At 39.3% G+C, this 20064-nt stretch overlaps 1 protein-coding gene and 1 long non-coding RNA gene across 4 annotated transcripts in view; one reads left to right on the top strand and one right to left on the bottom strand.

Moving 5' to 3' along the window:
- Positions 1-4662: 4662 nt before the first annotated feature.
- Positions 4663-6391, bottom strand: LOC141738719 (uncharacterized). The gene is made up of 3 exons (XR_012585451.1): positions 6243-6391; positions 5628-5746; positions 4663-4797 (listed from the first exon to the last, which is right to left on the bottom strand). It is a non-coding gene; the product is annotated as an uncharacterized LOC141738719 (long non-coding RNA).
- A 1837-nt stretch (positions 6392-8228) lies between these two features.
- Positions 8229-20064, top strand: part of STAM (signal transducing adaptor molecule) — a 37355-nt gene continuing 25519 nt past the window's right edge. For all 3 annotated transcript variants that reach the window (XR_012585449.1, XR_012585450.1, XM_074574539.1), the window contains exons 1-2: positions 8229-8412; positions 19729-19813. Coding sequence is in view for 1 of the 3 variants with exons in the window: in XM_074574539.1 (XP_074430640.1) it covers positions 8373-8412; positions 19729-19813 (125 nt within the window). In the remaining 2 variants the exon portion in view is untranslated. The remainder of the gene's footprint in view (positions 8413-19728; positions 19814-20064) is intronic.

Below are 20064 nucleotides of genomic sequence, written 5' to 3'. Positions count from 1 at the left end.
GTACCTGGCAAAACAGCACCATGTATATGCTGGTAAGATTATAGTAAGTACTGATATTATATATACACAGATGCTTTTTGTGTTCAAGTAGTCATAAACTAATTTCGGAATCCTATCGTTAGAAAGTCCAGACAAAAGAATTTACACACAGGACTGAACGACTGAATTCAGGGTTTTTGCCAACTTTGGGTTACAGAGGAAAGTGCAAGGAACTATGTAGTGGGCAAATACGGGATAATCTGAGCCTAAATTTCATCTCAGTGTAACAGTTACAAGTTGGTTTAAACTCTGTAGCTTTCCACAATATTTACTATATTTACTATTTTAATTCTGGGTATTTCTGTTACCTACCTTACACCTTTTTTCTGCCCAAATTTCAATTCTCTCTTCAAAGCTTTCTAACTTCTTGGCTTTGTCAATGCAGTGTTGAAATGGGTGTCACAAATGAACGACATACTATGTGTAAAGTGTTTTTTGTCTCATTTGAATTTGCCAACTTATGACTTCATTAAGTGATGAAGACTTTCTAATTTTAAATTATGATACATGGGGAAAGGCATGACGTGATCCCAATTCTTAATATTAGTTGTGATTTTTTAATACTTTTAGCTATCCTTTGCCATTTCTCTCTCGAGACTTTTCCACAGCAGATTTGAGGGAACAAGTCCTATTTGCTTTCTGAAGTAAACATTTTCCAGTTTTAAATCCTGCCTTGGATCTTCTCCATGCTTTTGCACAGAATCTTTTGAAATTTGATAAACAATGTTTGATATATTCTCATTAGAATTCAGTATTATTTTCCTTCTCACTATTTATTTGCTCAAACTTACTGATTTTGGATGGACAAATTATTTGTAATGATGACCAGGTTTGTCTTCAGTTGATTTAGTCAATTAAGAACTTACTAGTGAGGATAAGTAGCTCGATGGTTTTGCTCTAATATTGTGAGGTTTATTTATGAGCATACAATTTCTCTTGCTATCACACTACCCATTCACCCAATTGATGAGAAATTGCTGAATATCCTCATAATCCTTTTTGGATTTGAATAAACTAAACATTTTGTGTCATTTGCAAATTTTGCCATCCCACACTTGTCTGTGTTTCCTGACCATTTATGAATGTATTAAGCACAAAACTTATTACAGAACGTTCATAAACCCTCCACTGATTTCTTTCTGCTATAATAAAACTTGCTCTTTGTTTCTGTTTCCCATGTTTTGATCCATGGAGATATTTTGTTCCTTAATCCATAACTACTTCATAACCTTGGTAGTTCCTGTGTGACAATTTTTCAGCAGTTTTCAAAATGTGTTTGTTGTGTTAATGATCTTTTTTTTTTAAATCTGTTTTTGCAATTATGTGTTCCAGAATTGCACTAAATTAGTTGAAACGTAATTTCCTTTTCATAAGTTTTCTATTGTTATTCATTTAATCATGACTTCTGTCAATTTACCATGTATATATTTGTCATTTACTAATCTGTATTTTATGTATCACTATAAGAGCCTTTGTTTAAATTTGATAAAATGTCAGCTATTTTCAAAGCATTAAGTACAGTATCTGTGCTTCATTAGAAATACTGTACTTTGGTAGTGGCAAAATTATTTCATCTAGTATTTTAACTTTGGCTAGCACCTTTTGGCCTAAAAAATCTCAAAATGTCTACGTTCAGAAATGTAACCAATGGAACTGAAATGGCTTATACATTAATTGCATTACCTAAATCAGCTTTTTAAATCAATTATGACTGTCTTATCAATTTAGCTTAATTTTGCTATTATTCAAGTAGAGTCTGAAATCAAGCTTCCTAATAAATTTTATGAGAGTCAGATCAAGGTCTTTTGTATTGTAGGTGAGCGCATCATTCTGTTTCATATTCATTCTCAATCTTCACAGGCGGTTCTCCTTTATTCACTCTAGTTCCAAACCATCAACATTGCTATATTGTTATTACAAGAATGAATGGTTTTCCCGTCCGCCTTTGTGATTGTGATTGGTATTATCAGTGTGTATTTCTCTTCTAGGTTCCTATTGCACAAGTAGATATTCAATGCCTTATAAAGCTGAATGGGTTTTATTTCCAATCTATTTCCAGAAATGCAAGGTGAAGCTGTTATGAGAATTATTTTCTCATGCAGTGTTTTATAATGATTTTTTTTTTTTGTTACAAAATTTACCTATCCAATATGGTAACATTTCTATGAAATGGAAAGTTGTAGTGCTCTGAAATTAATATAATGACTTACAGCTCCTCTGTCACAGAGGAAGGTCATCTACTATGAAATGCTGCAATAATTACTTAGTATTAGCCCTGCAGAATCATGAGATTACCTTTATACTTCAGATTAGTTAAATGCCAGATGATAACTTCAAATCCTGAGGAAGGAGAATTTGTTCAAAAAATTAACAACTGAAATCCTGCATGTCCTTCTGCCCCGTCTTCACTTAATGTTCTCAACACACTTTGCAAGAACAAAGTGTTGAGACAACAGACATATATAGTAATTGGACGCTATTTTAGGTTTATGGTATATAGTAATCAGTGAGGTATTCAAGGATAAATGCAAGTAAACAGAATTTAGCTATGTCTAAATTGAACAACACAGTGTTCATGCACTTTCTGTCTATTCATCTGGGTGTGTATAACTATTATTTTATTTACTACTCTGGAAATAGGACAGAAGATGCTTTCAAAAGGTGTGGTGTAGAATGGATTGCATAATTCTTGTGGGAAGAACCAGAAGATGTCTTTGTATTTGGCACATCCGAACAGTCAGAGTTTTGCACTGCTACTGCAAGATAAATGATTCATATTAAACCTTTGACTGTACAGTTCAGTAGTCGGCGAAAGAAAACAGGTGCCATGAACACAGGCTGAAGTGGAAGTTGATATTTGTTATAAAAATACAAAATTCTAGTGCAAACATTTAGAAGTTTGTATGAAAACTATTGATTCTATATATCCGAAAAGCACTGGTATATTTATTTTGTGTTCCGAAAAGCACCAGTTTGAGATGCCCTTGTGTATTGTTCTATTCAATCCTCTTCAGAAGCAAAACTATAACCCAAACCGCAGTGTTGAAGGACACACGCGTGTTAAAGGGAGATGATGATTCTGCACATCTGAGTTTGGTTTATTCAAACTCAGTGTGCTTTTGGTATAATAGACTAATTGGACTCTGTGCAACAATTATTTTCTTTATGAAGTATTGTGGACTGTACCACTGTTTAACTACCCTGCATTGATAAGCTTGGATAGATTTATGTATAGACCAGTCCCAGAGACTGTGATCTGTGCAGTCAGCACGTTCACACACTAGGCAGACGGGCTGTATCGAGAAGCTATCTCCACTATAATGTTCTAATTATACAGATAGATATACATATAAAATGCTCAAAACTTAAAATTACTACCATTAACTTCAGTGGTACTGTTCATGTGAGTAACATAAAGTACATGTTGAAAATTTACTGCTGGCGTAAATAAGATATTCTTAAATTCCCTTCCCCATATTATGCAATAGATGTAACATTTTTCGTAAATAATGAAACTTTGCTACCTTGCCAACTTAGGCAGATTTTTCATGAAGTTTAACAAAATACATTTCAATAATATTAAAAATACCTTCTGATTTTCAGTGTATTTCAATGGCAGCTTGCTTGCGTGAGCACTACAATCTCTATAGAGGAGGCTGCTTCCATTATTAGTTTCAGAGCACACACAATGTTTGCTTGTTATTTAGTTTCATTTCAAGGACTTAACTTTAGAAGGGCTCTTCATCAAGGGAGTAATGTGCCAATCTAACTCCCCTTATGGTCAGTGGAAGTATTTCTATTTTCCTTCTTAGAAGAGTGGTGGAGAATGAAAAGATTAATTTTAACCTCATCATTGGTTGAAAACTGGTCTGAGTTACCAGCAAGGAAAAGGGACCATATTGGGTGTAGTCGGTTTGGCCACATGGAGAACAGGTGTTTGTGCCAAAAAAAGCACTGGGACAAGTGGTTCCCCATGGCAGTGTCAGGAGCTGGCACAGAGTGATGCTCCCACCAGCATCCCCAGGGACGCCTGGGCACCCACGGGTCCCAGCAGCTCTATCTGCTTCTTACAGGTATATCACAATACATCACTATTAGCTTACTAAAGCAAAGAGTATAAACACATTTTTGTGTTTGACTTTGGTGAACTTGTTATCCAAAATCATTTAACAAAACTGCAGTGTAAGCATACGAAATTTTACTACGAGTTGGTTTGTAAGTATGGCTTTGAATACAGAAGGACTGAGGAAGATATAAACACTTGTTTCTGGCATCTGTATGGGCAAATACTAACTAGAAAGAGGCATGTTACAATTTTTAATGTGGTCAGCACAAAATGAATTGTTTTAGAACATTTATTATTTGAATACTCGCCTAGTTCTGAAGTTACATGGATTTGAGGGAACTCCAGCTATATGCTTCATATAATCCTACTTGCATACAAAAAAGACAATTAAATAATTTTAGCCTGACTTCTTGTATAATAGAGGACACCAGACTTACTGAATTGATATGTTTCATATATTCTTTTTATATAAAGAAATAGATAAAAACACCATGTCAGCCATACAATTTGGACACTTGCAAAATATTAGCACATGTACAATAAAATTATAGACAGGGAGTAAATCACCATAGTCCAGTACTTAGAAAATTTACATGTGGCCTGTGACTAGGACAAATTTTGTCTTAGTCATATCATTCTGTTGTTATGCATTACAGCATCTTGTGTGCCATCCAAAACATCTTGTACTTGCCCTGTGAAAGACAAAAGCTGTGATTAAATGGACTGCTGGCACTTTCTCTATCCTCTTTTCCTTTGATTTTATTTTCTGCCCAGCTTCCAGTTCCGAAAGCAATGTACACCGTGGACTATAATGAAAATGCAGTTAAAATAGAGACCAGCATGATTGATCCCTGAGACAACCGTTGGTTTTCATATCTGTCTCCTTGCTAAAAGTGTACTGGCCTGACTTTTGCCTGGAGTTATACACCTCATCTTTACAGTGCAGCAGCTAGCAAACTAATAGGTGCTAAAGTAAATGGGGATGCCAACTACAATCCTCCTTCAGTAAATTGGAACTGCAATGGAATTCCCCTCCATGACCATAATGGTTTTGTCTTCTCTAAAAAATATGCTTGTCTAATGCAGATGTGTGTCAGTTGAGTGATTGTAAAAAGCATAGAACTTCTACAGCAGTTTGCCATTTATAAGTTGCTGTATATAAGTCCCTTTTCTACCTGAAGACTATAGGGAAATGATTTATTGTATATCATCAGAATCTGGAACTAACCTTGTCATGGATAAACCCTTGTCATAATTTAAAAAATAAGCAACAAATTATATAAACAGACAATAAAATTAAACAGTTAATTAAGCAAATTCAGAAGTATGTCACATCTTTAAAATGCAGGAAGCGAGTTGCCCTGGCAATTAACTGCATATATGCCTTTATCACTTAGCAGTACCTGAACAACTTTACAATATAAAAAGTGAAGTGTGCAAAGAAAGAAGACGTGTTCGTACCAGTCACCTGAGACTCTTCACTTTGGACAAAAGTAGTACATATTTTTGAAAAACATCCTACCTAAAACTTGGTGTAAGGCTGTCTGGAGACAAGTCCAAAGTCAGAGTACTGTTGGGTAGATGAGCTCCTCTGTGAAATCAGTAGGCAGACTGTTGCAGAGGCCATCTTTGGAGGGAAGTCTGAAATAGAACAGATGAATAATCCCCTGGACATGCCTGTTTTGCTTGACCCAGCCTGGTGAAGTAGAGTCCCCAGCTGTGCCTTCCCACCTCTTCCCTTGCCTGGGATGTAATTGCAAGGTGAGTCAGATGAGTGACATGATCCAACAGGGAACCTTTTGCAGTGAGGTAGTTTTTGGCTGGATCAGCTGATTGTGCAGCCACAAATGAATTACATCAAATTCCAAACCTAATATGAGAAATGCAGTGGCAGCACATAGTTGTGGGCACAGGCAGTGCAGTGTTGCTACATTCTTGATCAGCTGTAGTTACCCTGAAATTAGATGCAATTTGAGACTGTACCTTTGAACTAGATTCCTTACTTTTAGATAGTTAGCTTAGGCAGCACGAGTCCCATTTCAAATGCAGTAGGAAATAGTACAAACATTTTGAACTAGGTCCAACAAAGGAAGTTTAACACACCTTTTTTTAATAGCATACTCATTATACTACTCACACATAAGGTGGAAAAGCTGGTTTCCACAGCCATCTGTGCCTGAGAAGGTAAACCCCACACTTTGTGGAAGAGTGCTCTAACCACCACCCACTGCTGTGCCATGGAAGAATGCTAGAGCCATGGGACCGGGAAAAGAGGGAGATACAGTGCTTCACAGCCTGTTCAACAGAAAAAAATTGTTACAGAAACAAAACATGAGCCATGACTACAGAGCCTTAAGATGCTTCCTGCGCATAGACTACGTTTTTCAAAATGGGGCAAAAAAGTTGGGTTGTGAAGTTGGGTTGGAATCCTTTCAGGCTGAAGACAGTCTAAAACCCCAGTTCCCCACATCTCTTGTGTTTGCTCTTACTGCAGGACTACTGCATAAAAGATTGCCTGTTTTGAAAGGAACCTTACAATTCATTTTGAAACACATCAAGAGGGAAGGGATGAAAAAGGAGCAGATAAAACAGGCTCTGAGAACATCTACCATATGTTTTTTGTGAACATAATGGGGGATGATGAATGCTGAGGAGGTAAAGCATCCTTTGAGAATATCTACCAGATGTCGTTGAATTGAGGCTGAATCCAAAAAAAACATGCAATTCCTTAAAAAATAGTCAGTCCTAAGCAGTAGATCAATAATGACCTGCATCAGCTGCTGAAAACAGTTGCTGTGGACAGGGAAAAAAGCAGAGCTTGAGATCCTGGAAAAAGATTTAGTAAAATAAGGAAGCGCCTAATGACTGTAAATCCCTGTGGGAAGAGGCTTGGTGTGCAGTTTTCATTTGATGTGTCAGAAGCCTGCCTAATGCATGCAATCACATTCATTATTGAGCATGGTTAGTGCTATTGATTGCAGCTAGCGTTTCTGCTCTGCGAACAGTATCTTTTTCATTTCTTGTTTGCACTCTTGTGATGTTCCCACAATGCTCTTTTAGATATCTACGACTCTTCCCTCATGTGTATGTGTGTGCCCTTTTTTGCTTAATTTGTGATCCAACTAGTTCAGAGTAATTAAACAGTACTAGAAGTCCTTAAGGTTAATGACTTGAGTTTTACGTGACAGCAGGAATAGGCAGAAAGTGTCATATCCTAGGAGTCAAATTGTTATCGTATCCCACCAAAGCCAACAAGACACTTGTACAAAGCGAAGGAGCAAGATACCACTGTGCAGCCAAAGGCTGTGAGATATTCATAGAATCACAGAATGGTTCTGGTTGGAAGGGACCTTAAAGATCATCTAGTTCCAACCCCCCTGCCATGGGCAGGGACACCTCCCACTAGACCAGGCTGCTCAAAGCTCATCCAGCCTGGCCTTGAACACTTCCAGGGATGGGGCACCCATAACTTCAAGGCCCTGTGGACAACAGCCAGCTACCGATCTCAGCAGGATCTAAGCCCGAAGAAGCGGTCAGGCTCCCCTGCCATGCTGTGCAAGGCACTGCCATCACTAACACCCTCCACCTTCCTTGTCAGGCCACCTCCTTTAAAAGCACGGTGGCATTAACAGTGAAAAGGCTCGGTCAGCCCCATGTATAGGGAAGCTCTGAAAACTTCCTATAAGGTATAAGGAGTGAGCGTGTCTGGCAGCTCACCTCCTAACCAGGGAGACACGAAGGAGCTCGGCAGAACTAAGTCACATAAACCCCCGCCTTGAGCCGCCCTGCCGGCCCTAACCTGCCTGGCCGGGGGCAGCAGCGTGGGTACCTCAGGGAGCGGGGCGACAGCCGAGGCCAGGCCAGGCCAGGCTAGGTCCGGCCCTGCGGGCTGCCCGCCCATCCACCTGCCGAGCCCGGCGAGGGCCAGGCACAGTTTGCGTGCCTGCGGAAAGGGCCCGAGGGGTCGTCCCGCCCGCCGGGCCCCGCTGCCCGGGCGTTGCGTCGCTGCGGCCGCCAGGCGGGCGGGAGGTCTGGAACCGGGGCCGGGGCCGGGCGCCGGGGAGGCCGCGGGCCGCCAGGCGGTGGCGGGGCCAGCCCCGCTTTCCCAGCATGCTGTGCGGCGGGCTGGCTCCCCGGCCCTGGGAGGAGGTGGCGGCGGAGGTACCCCGGCCGGGAGGAGGAGCCGCCGCTGCCGCCGCCGCCGAGGGCTTCTCGCTTCGCCGCCGCGCTGCCGGGAGGGGAAGGGTGGCCGCGCCGCGCCCCCGCGATGCCGCTCTTCGCCACCAACCCCTTCGACCAGGATGTGGGTGAGTGGCTCCCGCCGGGCCCCGTCCCGTCCCGGCCTCCCCCTGAGGTAACCCCGCGGCCAGCCCTCCCTCCGACCCCGCTCCCGCCTCCCCGCCACCCCCGCTGGCTGCCGGCCCGCTCTCCCCGCACAGCCCTCTTGCTGCCCGGCCTCGCCTGTGGCGGGGAACCGGGGGCAGTAGCGGCGGCCCGGCCGGGCCGGCGGTCAGGGCGCGGCGGGGAGCGGCCGGGCCGGGGGCGCTTCCTGGCAGCGGGCGGCGATGGCTGCGGCCTGGTCGGTGACAGCACGGGGGGTGCTGCGGGCCCTGCCTGGCCTCGTAGGGCTGCGGGCGAGGGGGCGAGCGCCGGGATGGCGGTGGGAGTCAAGCTGGCCTGCTTAGCCCAAGTAACGTTGCCGCATAGCAAAACAAGTGGTGAGAAGGGCTGGTGCTGGAGCGTTGCTGAAAGGGTGGAAAGTAAAAAGAACCATCCACAGTTGCTTCACAGACAGGCTTGAGAAAACTGTCAAAGCGTTTTGTACTCAGTGCTTTAAAGTGAATTCCTGCGGGAGCTTTCTTTTTCCCTTTCAAGAGAAACTTGACGTGCTGTGATCAGGTTTCATCCCCACCTTGCTCGTTCCAAGGCCCAGCTAGATGGAGAGGAAATGTCTGGCTTTTACTTGACAAAAATTACACCTAATGGTGATGTGTCCAAACTCAAGGTAAAATAATGTATAGGCAGTTAAAAATTCGTTTTGCACATCTGATTTGTGATTGTGCAATACGGTTTGTCTCCTACCTGCTGCTGACGTCTGTTTCACTTTGAGTGAAGCCTTGTCTGGGGAACAGCATAACATAAAGGGACTTTTTCTCATACTTGGATAAGTACCCCCCACCCTAAATTGTTTTCTTACAGCAATATGGCACTGTATATGTTTCTTGAAACAAATTTATCTATGCTTGCTGAAGCTTTCAACTACAAATTCATTGTTTCTCTCTTAATGTTGATCCAACTTTAGAAGTCAGGGCTCCAATCTAATACTTCCAGCTCTTCAGAAGAACAGCTCAAAACTGTTTGAAAACTATGTATCTTTTCAGGGGGGAAGGGTTAGTGCACAAAGGAAGCACCGTGACACAAATTCTGTATGTATGCTACCAGGATTTCTTAGTCTGTTGCATTTTAATAAAGCACAGCTTGTTTTTCTTCCCATGTTGAACAGTTAAGAACACTTTTCTGCTGAAGACTGCCCTTCAATTTATCATTTTCTTGGTGGCAAAGTTGACAATGACTTATTTTGAAAAGTAGTAAATAATTTTTCCTAATTGTTTCGCTGTCTTCTAATGTAATTTGTCAGTTGAAAATGAGGAAGAGATTGCACTGCTTGCCAATTTTCAATGGACTATTAGAGGACTGAAACGTTGGTAGTAGTATTTGTGAGAATGATTTGAACTAATAAGATTTAAAAGTGATAGCTGAGGCTCTGGCAAGTGTTCACCTTTTTAGTTCCTAAGGCCGCTGTCTAGCAGTGAAGATCAGACTGCTTGAGTGGTTTTCTCTAGAGCTAGGTCTGATAGATGCGCTTGTCACCACTGGAAGTTTCATAATGCAAGGTAGTAGCACCCTACTGTTACTTTGGTGGGTTATTTGCTGTTTTCTAGGTGCAGAGGATGTCAGCACCTTACCTGTTGCTTTTGTCTAGTAGGATCACCAGTAGATATTTTTCAAAAGTATTATTCTGTATGAGCACAGGGGAATAACCACTCAATCCCAAATTGTTCTTAGAAAAGCAAATAGTGAGGACTGGGCTAATTTTCACCAGTAAACACAGCCTCTTTCCCTTGGCCCCTTTCCTGGTGTCCTGAGGGAGACTGAAGGAGCAGCAGGCTGTTCAGTTAGTGGCAGCCTACTTTCAGGAGCCTGCTGCCTTTATCCATCACTTAACTGGCTTTGTGCCAGTGAGACGAGAATGAAGAAGTCTCCCGGAAAGTGTCCCTGGGCTCTTCTTCCCTAAGGTCCCTAGGGAATGTGCTATTATCTGGATGAACTTCTTGGCAGGCTTCATACGATAACGTCAGTTGTAAAGTAAGCTCTCATGTTCTCAGGAAACTTTTCAAAGTTGTCAAGCAGTAGTGTTATTTTTCATTTCTTTTCTCAGAATGAAAGTTGAGTGCTCTGCTTTTGTTCTTGACCAGCAAGAAAATTTTCTTTTGAAAATCAGATGCCTGAAGGAGGAGGGCAGTCAAAAGCTGTTCTTAATTTCATATGAATTTGGACATTGGTGTAGTTGCTAGTATTGCTGTGATAGCTGTGTGTTTTCATCTGCTGGACAGCTAATCAGTACTGTGTAATAGTTGGAAATGATTTTGGAACCATTTAGGGTGATGGATTGCAGAGAGCACATCTGGAACTAAATTGTTTTCCATTGTTTTGAGGAGCGTAAGTATCTCTCAGTTCAGAAGGAGGAATTTCTCAGTTTGTCCAGCCATCAGCATTCGGCTAGTCCTGTTAGCACGCTCCTGCTGGGCAACCTGGGCATCCATAACAGCTTACCATTTAGTGTCAACTTTGTACAAAGATTTTTGAGGTGTGCACCTTTTCCTTAGGTGTGATTGGCAAAAGAATGTTGGTTAAGACTGCTGTTAAACTAATAATATTAAAGAATGCTTTAAGCTGCCCAGAGATTTGAGGAGGTAAGCCATTGTCATCCCCAGTCCAAAAGAGTTCAAATCTGTGAGCGAATCCCAAATATTTTTTGGTTTCTGAACAGTCTTTTTTACCACATTTAGGAATATTTCAACAGGTCAGTGTGAAATTTCACAATCAAGTCTGGGCACCTTTTGACAGTGTGTACAAGTAAGGAACGTAATATTGGAATTTAACAAAATAAAAAACCTTCAAGAGACCACACTGCTGAGGTTATAATTAAGAAACTCTAACCCTCCATTTAAGGAGTTGGAATTAATGGTGTTCTTATTAGTTTGATGGGAAGTCTATTTCTGCCTTATTTCACAACCTTAATCATAAAATTACTCCCAGAGACTTGTTCCTGAGAATCATAAAATTACTCCCAGAGACTTGTTCCTGAGAAGTGCAGGTTTATCTGTAAGTTTGATGCGGGCAAAATAATGGTGAAGTGTGCTTTAAGAACCAAAAGACTGTCTGCTAATCTGTCATGACAGACTAATTAGTACTGTCTCGGTGGTTAGGCTCGGTTTGATGAAGAACTTACTGCTAAAGCAGTTCTGAAGTGTCATTTATATGTTATCTCAAGAATAAAATCTGTAACTGGACTTAATGTAATGCGTATTTTATTGTAAATTGATGTCAAGCATTGTAAACTTAATATATGTGGTAAGAACACAACTGGAAGAACTTTTTTACTCCCTGCTGTAAGCTTATTATTTTTGAAATTTTATAAGCTGTGATAAATACAGGTTCTGGTGTGAGTATTCATAAAATCACATCTGATATTAAGAGCAGGTGTTTAAAAAACATGGGGGGGCATGATTTTTCTGGTTTACGCACAGTAAGGGATGAAGGCATTTCTTGCATTTGCTTTGGATGTTAGTCTAGTTCTGAATACAGCTGGTGGAGTGGTTTAAGGCGCCACAGGAGTGGGAAGAAAGGAAAGATTCAGGCTTGCTATTTACAGTAATAGGAAATTAAGCAGGTAGTTTAGTAATGTAGTAGAACTGTCAACCTTAAAAGTGACTTAAAATGATTTTCCCATGTTTTATTAGCTGTAGCAGTTACTGATCATTTTATGCTCATGACTCTTTAGATATTTAATATTATGCATGAATTACATGTGAGTAAGTAAGGATGTTATGGTACCACAGCATATAGAATGTAAGAAATGCTTTTACCATGATTCCCATGGTGCAGTTTCTTGTAGTAAAATACTGTTGCTATTTAAACTCATTATTTTTGAGATTTATCCACTTGGTTAGTCAACGTCTTCAAACCATCCAATTACAAGTCTCTCTGAGCTGGGCTTTTCTCTGTTTAGGCTGCGTTTGTCAAAAGGAGGGACAAATTGTTGCAGAGGAGATTCTTGACCCCACATAATTATAGAGCCTGCAGACTGTGAGTTAACTTCTGACTTCAAGGGAAGAAGAATTCCAAGGATTGGTTCAGCTTGTCATGAGTCTGGCGCTTTTTTGCCCAAGTTGGCCTACTGCTTTTCTCAGCAGTGTTTTGGGGAGAAGGATATTAACTGTGAACTAACAGGGAGCCTGAGTAGAAAATGTGTGGGAAAGGAGCTATAGCCACCCCCCTTTTCAGTTATTTATGAATATTTATGAAAAACTAGAACTTCTCACTGCAGATACCTTTGGTATATATTCTCAGTGAAAAATTGCAACACTGTCAGGATCAAAATGAGTGGAATACCCCTTCTGTATAACAGCCAACAAGAAAATCTTTTCCAGTATCCGTTTCTGAAAATGAAACGCCAGACTTTGAGTTCAGCTGGGCAATTTGAAGCCAACATAATATGTTCCATCAGCAAAGGAGTTTTTGTAGATTGTACATTTGTATTTTGCATTTTGTAGATTCTTTTTCTTTCCTCCCAGGGAAGAGCTGTCATTTTAAGTGCTTCCCCTCATTTCAGTTGTGACAGTGTGCAGTATAATATCAAAATTCAGAAGAATCGAAGTAGTTCTCTAACATGTAAAATGTGTTCTTCTCACTGATAAAAATAAGACTGGATATTTGACACGAAAAGTTACTTGCTGATATTCCTTCTGAAATGCTGTTTCTACTGTGGCTTGGTTTGTGGGGCTCTGCAAATAGATCCTGGCACCATTTATTACTATAACATGGCTGTGATACACCTTATTTACAGAGTAATTATTATCATTCTCATATATCTCTAATGTGCTCACCTTCCTGCTCTGTTGTATTTCTGGGTGAGAGGTAGTTTGAGTTCCATAAATATGTTAGAGTTTGCCGTAAGATGTCTAAACATCTAAATTATTTTTGCCCCGCTTGTTGTACTGTTGTTTTCAGCATTGTCTTACCAGATTGTGAATCCTTTTGTTGTCATTCTCAACTTACTGAGTTGAGTGATGTCTGTCTTGGCTGGGCTGCCTCATGGGTGGTGAGATCCTACGTAGTCTTCTGAAGGAGTGAGTTGAGGTGGCCTCGTGTCAGCTCAGTCACAGCTGCTTGCTTTGCCTTGGATCAGCTAGTGATGCTTTCATAGGACATCTTCTACGAGTGCTCCCATAAGGACTTTTTAGGAATACTGTAAATGGGGATACAGTTAAACTGAAGAAGTTAGTTAATAGCTTTTCTGAAATTAATGGTTCAATAGGGAATTCTAGGTTCTTTCTATGTTGGCGTTGTCTGATAGAGGTTAGTTTCAATCTTGTCTAAATGGAATCTGGTTGGACGTATTCTTCGGTGCAGTTCTGAGCATGCTAGTGAAGTACAGAGTGGTTAATATTTAAGTGGTGTTTTTTGTAGAATGGGCCAACAAATGCATTTGTTCATTTTACTTGACAGACAAAAAGAACAAAATTAATTACTTTTAACTTCAGTGATGTGGAACCGTATGTAATCAGAATTTCTTGGTGAGTGACTGCAACAAGAAAGAAAAATGTGCAATCAGTTTCAGTCTTTCAGGACTATTTAAACTGTATTGAAGTGATGAAGTAATTAATTTATGTTTTTACAATGCTTTGGAATTTCAGTATTTGCATTTATATAGAGAAGGGGAAACTTATTTATTTAGCCTTGGTAAGAAAACAAGATTTTTTGGTGGGAGAGAAGGCTGAGGGGAGTGTTGATTTTTTTTTTTTTTTTTTTTGTCAATTCTGTGGTGTTAACATTGATAAAATGGATTTTTGAGGTTTTTTTAACATGCTAGAAACTGGTTGTAGTTTTAGTCTGTGAGTGAAGACTTTCTTTAGCCATTCTTTTGAAGACTTTCTGTACCCATTCTTTTCTTTGTAACTTCATTCACCGAGAACTTCAGTATTTCATTTTAGAGATGTGTAAATGGGAAAATAGAAGTATGTCCTTAGCTTAGTAGAATATTTTGACAGTTTTTACTCATATTTGTTTTAACTGCTTCAAATCATGTACATTTTAGGTGTTGGGTTTGGGAGTGTTTTGATCTGGTTTTGTTATTTCTTGAAATTCTATGTAATTTTAACAACTTTGAGACTTTGTAGCAGAAAAATAGCTCAGTTCTAAGATTAGAAATTTTTTTAAATAAACATCAGTAAAATCTAAAGCTTAGGAAGCTCAAGCCTGCCAAGACTTCCCTCTAAAAATGTTGTTAGCAATGGGTAATCTTTAAGTTTAAGGTTATAATTTCTAAATAATGCACAAAAGCAGAGGAGAAAACAGAATTTTAGTGATGCTTCAAGCCCTCACATTTCTGCCCATGCAAGAGCCCATGTACTTTCACCACAACCAAAGTGCAAGTAATGTAACTCATATATTTAGATCTTTCTGGCCTGGTTTCTGATCAATGGGTGTTATGCTGTCTCCTGGGTTTTTGGTACAGCATTTCAGTGAAATTAGACAAAATTTATACTAAGGAATGGCGATTTCTTTAGAAGGCAGATGATGTTCAGGTTTGTATAAATTTTATGCAAAGTTTTAGTTGAAAAAAAAAAAGAAGATAGAAAATATGTTTGGAAGTATGATTTCAGCATATGAATATTTTATTTGAAGGAGATTATGTTCTAGAAATTATTGAGAAATTTTGAAGATACAGACACAGCTGAGATTTCTATCAGAGGAGAAGCGTTTTGCTTCAGAACACTTCCTTAGTTATTTTTTTATACACGATTTATGATTACGTTTATGCAGTTGATGCACCATTTCTGACTCAGGAGTTACGAAGCTGCAAATAGTTGGTCACTGAAAGGTGTGTTGTAGGGAAGTACAGCTAACGCTTACCTTATTATTTTTTATGTTTTCCTAGGCGTCTACTTCTTTAGGTATAATATATATTAGAGGCTGAATGTTGGGCAAGGTGGAATTGGTCTGGCTCAGTGTGATTATTGTTCTGAGTACAGAAGAAGTATAAAGGAAGCCTAGTGATCCCATGAACTGTGCCTTGCAAAGTGGATGAAAAATTCAATACATTTGCTTTGAATGTCTTGCTTTTGTTTTAGGAATTAAATAAGTTGTTGAAGTTATTTAGAAAGGTATTCTTAATTGTGCAGAATCGTTGTTGTTGTCGTCCAAGGAAGCCATAGTTCTGAATATTCTTTTCCTCTGAAATGATGGTGCTTACCTCTTTGTGTGTCTCTCTTTGTGGAATTAATTGTAAGAAAATAAAGGTGAAAGTTGAAGCCCTGTAATGAAAAAAAAAAAGGAAAAAAGCGGTCGTAAAATTTAAAAATGACTAATTTCAATCTGAGTAAGATTTTGTAGTCTTGCACAGGTTAAAGTTACTACATTAATTTGTATGCCTTGCTTGTGCTAGGAAAACAATGCCTCAAATTTGAGCGCTACAGCTTTATGGGGGAGAGCTGTTTTGGAAAACTAGAGTCAAAGTTCCATCAGGTATACCTCTGTGTCACATAGTGCTGTTTTCCATTGTGTTTGATATAGCATTAATAAGTTTTAAAGAACACTGATTTCATGAAGGAGCCATCGCTGTCTTTAAAAGTTGTTTTAGTAAAGTCTGAAATGTTATCTGATCCTGGCTTGGCATTTACTAAGTTGAATAAGATTTTGTAACAATGATGAGGTGGAGGGATATGTTCTGAAATAAACATCAATATTGCTCTGTCAGAATTATTTTTGATCAGAGATGGGAGATGAAGACCATTTCTAGTTTAAGTTATCTTCCATCTCCTGTGCCAACCTACCCTAAGACTTTAAATATGAATGTCTATTTTTCCCTCCCTATCAGAGTCCATTTTAGTACTAAGATAGAGTCTGACAGCGTCATGTCAGCTGTACCTGAAGGCTGGTAAGGTGCCAGCTGTTAGTCACAGTAAGCAAATACTAAATGTTAATAAAGTTTTTTTTTTTTTGGCTGTGCACATGTGCCTCACATTTTAAGAGAGATCATTCATGGATTTTAAGTGACAATAGTGTAAGTAATTTAACTTAAGTAGCTTGAAGTCATAATTTTGTCTACAAAACACTGATGCAACATAGGATTTTTGTCAAAGCGTCTTTGTTGCTCCTGTTCCCAGAGTGTTGAAAGGTGATAGTCACTCGCTAATGCTCTGACAGAGATAGTGGCCTTTATGCGGACAGTCGGTGTCAGATAGTGAACTGCTAACATTCACGGTATGCCGTTAACTTTTAACTGCCCTTGTTTGAGACAGAATTTAATTTAAACTCTAGAGGCATTTTTTTTCCTCATGTCTTAAAATTAAATTTATTATCTAAGGGAATTAATGGATGCTTGTTACTACAGAAGACAAGAAAGTACGCAATGAAATATCAGACTGAAATTTAGGAAGAAGCTATCTAGAGCTCGTTGGTGGAGGAAACATCCTGACTAACAAGAGGGAAGGTGTAGCAAGCAAATGGCATTTTTTATACAGGAGTAAGTTCAACTTCCAAGAAGGAATATAGCCATGATAGAAAACTTGTAATTGTACTTGCAGATAAATTTGCAAAATATTCTTACTGAGAATTAAAATGAAAGTTGTAATTGGTGTGGTTGATATGGATCAGGGATTTCATCAATCACCATCTTATTTTTAGTTTTAGCTGAACTATTTAAATTAGCATAAAAGACTTATTTTTAAACTTTAAGCATGCATTGGTTTACCTTTTGGTTTGTAAAAACGTAACCAATTGCCATGCCATTTCTCTCTGATGACATTGTGAGGAAAGAAAGATCAATTGTTGCCAAAAGTATAGACAGCTGTTTGTTGTGTAGAGCAATGGAAAAGCTCAGAGTTTCAGTTCCATTGGATTCCTCAGCTTGGACTGCTGAAGAATGTGCTAACTGAAGCACGACATCAGACGTGAGTGAAGGGTGTGGGTTTGCAAGGCTGCGTGTGAGCCCAAAGCCTGGTGGGAACTTCTGGCTCTGGAGAGTATCATGCAGAGACACGGGGACTGGAGCTGGTCCCGCTCCAGCAGAACCAGCAATGAACTGGAACAGTGGAATCCTGGAACTAAACTGCCTCCATGCGGTCTGCTTTGTGTGTCTCTGGACTGTGCTTGTCAGCTGTTTTCAGTTTTGGGAATGTCACGTAAGCGCACCTTCAGCTCAGGTACAACTCCACTTGGGCTCCATGTTTCAAAAAAGCAGTTATGATGCCTCAGCCTTGAGGCTGGCTTTGGAAGCAGTGCAGCTGCCAACGGACTGTGATTACAAAGACTGTCTTGACCTGTGATGGCTCTATGCAAGGCATTCAGTTCAGGTGTCTTACCACCTGTGGCACAAGTATTCTGCCTACGGAGGACTGAGAGCTGGCTATATTAAAATGATAAATAACAAGCAGGAAAAGTGTAATTCATGGTTCTGCTCTGGGTTTTTCCTTGCCTTTTTTTCCCCTCCTGTCTCCTTAGCTTGTATTTATAAGGTATCCCCAACTAAAGAACTGAAATTCTGGAGTAATGAAACAATGCTGAGTGAATTCTGCCATTATGGTGTTCCTCTCAATTTTTGCTTCACTGTTGATGTGTTTCCTTTATGAACAAGATTTAAAAAACAAGAATTTCTCTGATGGTTAGCTATACTAGCCCTAAGCGTGATTTGGAACAATGGTAGATTGAAAGAAAAATAAAGTGGTTGGTTGATCAGCTGGTATATCTTAGTGAGAGATGTTAGCATGGTGTCTATCTAGAATTTTCATACTTTTACTGATTATGACCATTTTTTTGTAATCAAGTAAGTTTTCTGATTCAGTTTAGAGAGAAGAGGTGGTGCTCTTTTACTCTATCTGAGAGAACATACAGAATTGTAATTAACTTCCATTTAGGATTTCCCTATGCTGCTTTGCTGTTTTCCTTGCATCAGGTGGTACAACTAATGTGTTATCATTCTAGTTGTATATGACTGTGTTAAATTTCCCTCAGTTGTATATGACTCTGTTAAATTTCCCTCAGGAATACTTTGAGAGCACATAACCACAGAGCTTTGCTTTTCTGCATTTTAGTTCTGAATAAGAAACTAATTAACTGTAACCTGACTTCAATTTGTAGGACAGAGAAACTAATTTATAAGGACAAGCCATCAACTTTGGGATGAATAATTCCTAGTAATTTTTGGAGGTTACATGTTTTGCTTTGTTCTTCTCTTCTCTGCAGTCTTGCAAGTGCTAATATGGATAATGAATCTTTCCTGGCAGATGAGGTTTTATAGGAAATCTTTGCTTACTTCCATAAAACTAAGTAGTCTGAGACAGTCTCTGAGGGATGGTACTCATTGCTGAAGCATATTTTGTGTTTTGTAGATTAAGAAGTGAATATTAGATGAAACGGGGATAGGAAAAAAATTGTGTATTATTCTGTGCCCATTCTCTTTCTATTTAGTGAATAATGGAAAGTGCTCGTGCAAACCCTTACGTTCTCCAGCCCTGATCTGATCTGTCAGTGTTTAAATAATCTTCCAGTCAGCTGCAGTGTAAGGCAGCTTTTCCTTTAACACTTTTATTTATTGTTATTCTCTGTGTACCTAAGCTTTTCTGTGGGAGAAATAGGGAGTGAGTCTTTTTTGTTTTGTTTGTTTTGTTTTGTTTTTTTTTTTTTTTAATGTGGAATCTATTTCTTCTCCACCTACCCTCTTTATTTCTTCACTCTTCAGCAGGGATTCTTCTTACCCTGTTCAAAAGATTTGGAAGAAAGAGTCCCAGTGGCTTCTATCAGATTAGCTTTCATTTGGCAGTCTTTATAGCTGAAAAGAGACAGTGGAATATATCATCCAAAGCAGAGATGAGAATGAGGAGATAAAAGTTTAGTGATTACTAATGAATTGTTGAATCCTTTTTCTTGAATTGTAGTACAGAGAAAGGAAATGCAAGACACAGCATTTTTGTGTCTGAGGAAGTGGTAAATGTGGTTGTATCTGACTCTGCAAAGGGTGAATTAATGCTTTGGGTATTCATATCCTATTAAGCTTCATAGTTCCAAATGAAAAAAAAAATCTGTTGGTAGCTATACTACTTTTGTCATATTCTGAGTATATCTTTATTATGTGGGAAAACAACCCCCAAATATATATTTGCTTATGAGTTTAAATTCATGGCCACAAGTGAGCATTTGAAAGTCAAAAAGTATTAGGTATAACAGTTTTAATGTATGATTTTATTAAATATAGGGATTTGTCATGCATTTAGCAATATACGAAGAGGTAATATTGCAACATATATGTTGACAATTTTGTTAAATTATTTTTTCATCAGAGAAAGCAACCAGTGAGATGAACACTGCAGAGGACTGGGGCCTCATTTTAGACATCTGTGATAAAGTTGGACAGTCACGCACAGGGTAAGTGACTTCAGAAATTTCTTCCCCAAACTTCTTAAATTTTGTTACTTTGCTCTCATACTCAGATGAGAGGAATGGAATTTTTGTTATTTTGCATAGACTTTTGCAACAGCTCAATTTGACTTGAATTTATTACATGTAAAAGGAAAACATATGGATTTTCTGCTCAAATATTTTGCAGTGCTTCCTTTGGAGATACTAACTGATATGTTAAAATCAGGACTTGTGTACAGCGGCTTTTCACCAATGTA

Source organism: Larus michahellis, chromosome 2, assembly GCF_964199755.1.
Source record: "Larus michahellis chromosome 2, bLarMic1.1, whole genome shotgun sequence".
NCBI lineage: Eukaryota > Metazoa > Chordata > Aves > Charadriiformes > Laridae > Larus > Larus michahellis.
The sequence above is the reverse complement of the archived record's forward strand: the minus strand, read 5'-3'. Positions and strand labels throughout refer to the sequence as shown.